Genomic DNA, 6,142 nt, shown 5'->3' on the forward strand with positions numbered 1-6,142 from the left:
TGAAACTAACCTATGCTTTGTTCAGCCAAAGTGAAAAAGATCAAACCAATACACCCTGTCCCGGCGGCACCTTATACGGGTAATACTCAAAGAGGTATTCGCGCTGTGTTGTGAACTGTACTCGGTTTTTGGCATCCCGGAGCGTTAGACCTCCTCTCATACCGGACTCCGAGAGCAAGGCTGATGGAAAAAGTCCTACATGTGTAACATAACCTCGCCGATGCCAAGAACCAATAGCAATGAAAACCCGTCTTCTTCCTTTTTTTTTGTTCTGTGATGATGACTACCTCTCTTGACATTGCTAGAGAGCCAGAATCACCTCCAGGGCTAGCCCTCCGCTCCACCATACCCATCATCGTTATTCCCCTCCTATAAGCATGAGCGTGGGTGCGAGCTCGAGGATGGGGTGGGGGAGTGCCTCTTCAGATCAACGATTTACTGTGCGGTGCCCCACGGAGGTTCATCCTGGCTACTTGCTCATCGGTTCCTCCACAATGCCGAATCTCGGAGAGCCAAAGCGGAGGCCCTTCCTGGTGATTCGATGCAACCAAAAACATGTTATCTGCTTGTAGGTACTCCCCGATGGCAGACGTTACCCACAGTCACCGTTGATACATTCATACAGGCCATTCACCTCACTACGAAAATACGACTCAATCTACCATGCGTGTCGTGATCACGAGAGGGAACCAAATACCTACTACCCAGTCTCGCCAAACCAAAACGACGGTATATATATTCCGATAACAGTACCGGAGTATTGCAAAGGATACATTGACCTCTTATGTCCAATGACTCTTGGAATGAATACAATCGATTGGGGTTGCAAAATGGGCAGGATATCTGACGAGGACCTCACAAGAGTCACTGAGGCCCACAAAAGGCTTGTGTGGGATATGAGCGAAGGCAGAAATTCATCCGGGATGGCTCTCAGGAGCGCACCAGTATTGGCGGGACACACGCTCGAAGGTGGAAACCATCGACCTCATACAGTGCCCGGCATACCACGGCGTAACTGCGAACCTAAAACATCAGAGAAATCACAACTAGGTCAACCAAGCAGCTCCCGCCAACAAATTGCGCCACTGAAGAACACATCTTCTGAAATCCGGCCACCCGTACACTCAACAAAAGGCCCTAAACGGAACAGAGGCTCAGGCTGTCGCCCGTCAAAATATAGAACCCCGAATACACCGTACGATCGAGATGACCGCGGTAGGCGGGGTCATAGCCACGCTGGGGACAGGATACCATGGAGCTCCAGGAATGGCTGCAGCTCTCAGGATAAAGATGGAAGACAAATGAGAGATAGGCAGGCAAGTACCGAAAACTCGTCCTCCAGCACACGCCGCATGAGCCATAACCCCGGGGATCCAGGTCGAGGCATATAGACCCATACCAAGCATACCAAGTGCTCGCATGATATTTATCCGCACCAGGATGGGTCCGATTGGAAGTGCATGTGTTGGAAATGGCCCTACCAGAGGATACCATGAGGCACCACCATAGCGAAATCCACGATAGAAAAGTACAGACAACCTGTTTATGAGATACTCGAGGACCAGGCATCCTATCATACCCCACTCCCCAGAGGAAGGTCAGGGCTGAGGAATTTCACCCACAACAGTGTTAGTGTATACGAGAGCGTGGCGGAGGAAAGCTCTCGATACTGCTACTAGGATAAAACCAAATCGTCTGCTTGTATATTAATAGCATTTTCCTATATGATCTAGGTAAACCTAGTATAGTATATCGCATCTTTCTTACTCTCTAGAGGTTGGGCTTTAATATTAAGGTGGGATCTGAAGAACTGTAATTACGAGCTGGGAACGCAGGTTGGGTGACTTGGAACCACGCATTAAATCCTAAGATCAGAATACTCTAGAAATCTTAGTGTGCTGAATAGTCCATGACTTTGATAATGATTTTATTCTCTGTTTCTATGAGAATTAACCCTTAAGATAAACCTATATCATGCGCATTGCACTCGGCTAATTAAAACGTCTCCTAAAGGGTTACACGTGTTACACTGATCAGTACCTATCCTAGAGCAATAGCTTCCGAAAACCGTTTTAGATAAATTACGGCCGTTCTGTTCAGTTGCCCCATAGTCCACAAATCGACCGTTTCCTTCCGTTTGACCGTCATTCTCGCAGCGGAAAGGGTCGCAAAATGAAACGGAAAGGGTATATCCTAATTAACAATTACTTAACACAACTGCTCATGGCGAGATTGATACTATATCTAAAGAGAAATTTCCTAAGCCCAGAACATGACTCCCGTGAGCAGGAGGTAGAGGATCGAGCGGGAGTTTATCAGAAAACCCCCACATACTGGATTCCTTTTTTCACGCTTTTTCTCTCATCTTTTTTTTCTTTCTTTTCTTTCCCGCTTCCGAGAATGAGGTTGATATCGGGACCCAGGAGGGTCCGGTGAAGGCATTTGAGTCAGTGCCTCGAGAGATTACTCTCGCAGCTTTCGAAGATAACGAAGAGCGGAGAAGGGGCCACCCACTAGAACTAGTACGACATCCTCAGAGTGTGGTTTTATTAGAACAAGCATATGGGCAGTTTTCGTTGTTGTTGGGAAAATGAGTTTGAAGTGTGGCAACCAAAGAAAAATGTTCTTGAGATAAATGAGTTTTTTTTTTCTCTCAAGTAAATCAACTACTCTACCATGATAAAAATGTTTAAAAATAAAGTAACCTGATTGAAATTTTATTTTGTATATAGGTTTTATATCTATGAAAAAGATTATGTGAAATGATGCTATTTACATGGTTTTCCTGCTATTTTTTATTCTTTGATCTTGGTGGTCTTCCTTGCTTTCTAGGTTTTGGTAATTCTTGCTCTGCTAGTTCTGCAGTGACTATACTAGTATTAGCCCCTTCTCTGATACTAGTGACAGAAGTATTACCGTATTTACTCGTTAAATCGGCCATCTAGCATCAGGGTTTGGTGATGGTGCAAGGGGCTGTGCGTGCTGGTGCCAAGAAATCAAGTAACTAGCGATGATTCTAAGATGAAAATCCCAGACAGACTACATAAAATTAAATATGAGTCAATTTAGGTATTGCTCAGAATAAGGATAGAATATGAGGTCAAGTTTCATTGACTGATATCTCAACTCTACTGACTTGAATCAGAGCAACGTGTCTTCAGACCATAGAGTTTCCTCTTAAGGTGGCTGGTGGGTGCTTGAGGTTTGCTGGTGTTTTGACCGGTCTTGTCAATGTAGGAAACTCGTTGACCTAAAGATGGATTGCTCCCATTCAAAGTTAATATGATATCTGTCTTGTATATAGAATGACTATTAGTTAGAAATTAGGAAGGAGAAATAGTCATAAAAGTAATAACTCGATACTGTACTAGTAGAATAGAGCTTGACTAGGACGAAAGCAAAGAACAAATAGAAAAGAGAAAAAATATAAAGCCTAGAGTAGAGTTAATAGAGAAAGAAGAGAGGTAGCTATACCCCTAATCAAGAAAGCTATTATGCCACCAATTTGAAGTCCAAAACACCGGCGAGGACCAAAAGCGAAGGCAATTGAGCAGCAAAACCTATCCGCAAATGAGCTAAAGTCAATTCAGCATCCTCAAAGAACCCTTAGTCAATCTCAAAGGCTTCGAGTGCTTACCTTTCTTGAACATCATCGTATTCCACTACGCTAACCAGGAGAATACTACAAATCCACCCAGCAAGAAGCATCCAATATGTACAGTATTCCAACACGAACAATTAGTGTGTGGATTAAGAGATGGAACCAGATTGAGGGGGTAGGAAAGAACTCACACATAAAAAAGGAGGAAAGATATATGAATACACAGCAAGTATTGTAGCCAGAGCTGCAGAAGCGGTTACATAGTGAGTTTTTAGAGCGGAGGAAGGTAGGAAGAACTGTACAACAGGGCTGGTTCCGAATTCAGTCCCAGTTCCTATTCTACTCTCTATATTTAATGGTGGATTCTGCAGTCTTCCAGTTCAGCAATGGCTGATTTTGGGGGTTCCTAGATTATCATAAAATCAGTCTTCAAAGGATTACAAAAAAAGCTCAAAAGGTACCAGACAATTACAAAATGCTTATTGTAAATTGGCTTTGCTATAACTGCCGGAATTCTCAGCCAAGAAGTGATAGGTTTTAGGAGAGAGCAATTGGAAACCCGGTTGGTCACTATCAGCTCTCAAATATTTGCAATCTCGACAAAACTCCATTTCTAATTGAATATTTGGAAGGAAAAACATATAATATGATTGGAGAAAATACAGTATGGGTAAAGGAGAGTCGATCTGGATGGGATAAGAGGAAAGAAAGCCTAGTTCTTTGTATTTTTAAGAATGGAATTGCACGAGTACCTCCCATGATCATTTTTCATGGAAAAGGCACAAGACTCAGTGCTGAAAAACTACACTATCATCCTGGAGTCTTGGTAGAATATAATCCTACAACTTACATGAATGATACACTTTTTGAAAAGTATATCACCAATCATTTGATACTGGTACTCAGCAGCCGACCAACCATTTTTGAGCTCGATTTGGTGAGGTCTCCTAAGACCCCCATCATCCTTGAACTTCTTCGCACTAATGATATTACCCCTTCCCTCATCCCCGCCTGATGCACCAGCCTTGTCCAGCCTCTTTATGTCTCTATTTGTTAAGCGGAGACAACTTGATAGACTTCAATATTGTCTGGGCCAATCAAGATTCGTTTTTGTAGACGGAGATTGTCTAGGAAGGCTTGGACTTGGCTCGTTTCATTTATGACTACTAGGAGCGAAGTAAAGCAGGTAAAGTAGGGTAGAATCGTAAAAACAATATTATATTGTTAAGGTCTCTTCTCTGTTGCTTGATGATGTCTAAAGCTTGGAAGGCACTTCGATATTTATATTCCCCGTCTGAGTGTTCGTGGACTACATCTATTTATCATACAACTATATACTTCTTTAATCATAATTCACAACGTCGAGTTTTCTTCCAAGGTGCGAACACCTGTGGACCCTGAAAACCATCACACCCTCTTTGGTAATTACGATATTTCTTGTTAGGAAATGTACTGTCTCCAATAGTAATATTCTGATTAGCAGAGTCTTTAGACTTATGGCCTAGTTCTTAAGTCGAACTGAGTTGGCTCCAATTGTCTTCGCCATTGATGAAATAATCAGTTTTATCCACGGCTATATCTGCAAAGGTGGTCGTCATTACAACCATTGTAGGTTGTCTGACTCTAATCCTTTGTAACTCCATACCCAACTGATAGATTTTCTCAGGATAACTTCCTATCAACTCGCAGGAAGCTATTCCACCAGATTAGTAATTAATCCCTCCGTTGGCAACCCTTGGTTGCTCTCTGGGTAGTATATTTCAGTAACTATTGTAGAATTGAGGATCACCCCATGGTTACAATGTATTCCAAAACCCAGTTGCAACACTCCGTGAAGTTCATTGGCTTTTTTGGTAGTGTCTTTTGGAGTTCTAGCCTCTTCTGGTAATTGTAAATGTATTGGTCTCTAGTAGAGATTCTTTACCATTTGATACCATCTCTTTGTACGAAATCGTCCCATTACATATGGCCCATGCCAAAGGTATCATATCTTTAGAGCCAGGTAACTCTCTGAATAGTTGACAGAATCATTCTGTTCCACTTCCCAGACCTAGCCGAAGGTCCCCTCTCATATATCCCGTGAACAGGATCTGGTCGGACAGACGGCGGCAACGTATATGGTGTTATTCTAACACCTTCAATTCTGTAGTAATATAGTCACAGGACGCAACTGAGATTGATATATATGATGACGCGCAGGTCCCGTAATGGAGCCAGAGGGGGGTGTTGGAGACCAGAGATTCCGATTCCAAGTGGAGTTACCCTACTTAGGGTGGTTCCTAGGTATCGGGTTCTCGTATTCCTAATACTATTAACAAGCCTTTCAATGGGATTATGCAAGATATCACGGATGAGAAGATTTTTGAGTTGGAATCAGCTGCAGAATTTGAAAAGTAGACTGTAGGCGATAGGCGGGTCATGACAATATACTGTGTAGGGAAGGCCTTTGATCAATTTCATTCTACTAAGTCTCATGCAATTTCTACTTCTTCTTGCAAGCTAGGTTTATCACTTCCTATCGATGGAAGCTCAGATAATGAG

At 42.8% G+C, this 6,142-nt stretch overlaps 1 protein-coding gene; it reads left to right on the forward strand.

Moving 5' to 3' along the window:
* The first annotated feature begins 314 nt into the window (after window positions 1-314).
* GSTUM_00011550001 (uncharacterized protein) lies at window positions 315-1,810 on the forward strand. XM_002841973.2 has 2 exons: window positions 315-568; window positions 626-1,810. The coding sequence occupies exons 1-2, from the start codon at window positions 495-497 to the stop codon at window positions 1,389-1,391; spliced, it is 840 nt and encodes a 279-aa protein (XP_002842019.1). The 5' UTR covers window positions 315-494; the 3' UTR covers window positions 1,392-1,810.
* Window positions 1,811-6,142: the final 4,332 nt, after the last annotated feature.

Source organism: Tuber melanosporum (assembly GCF_000151645.1).
Source record: "Tuber melanosporum whole genome shotgun sequence assembly, scaffold_87, strain Mel28".
Classification (NCBI taxonomy): Eukaryota; Fungi; Ascomycota; class Pezizomycetes; order Pezizales; family Tuberaceae; genus Tuber; species Tuber melanosporum.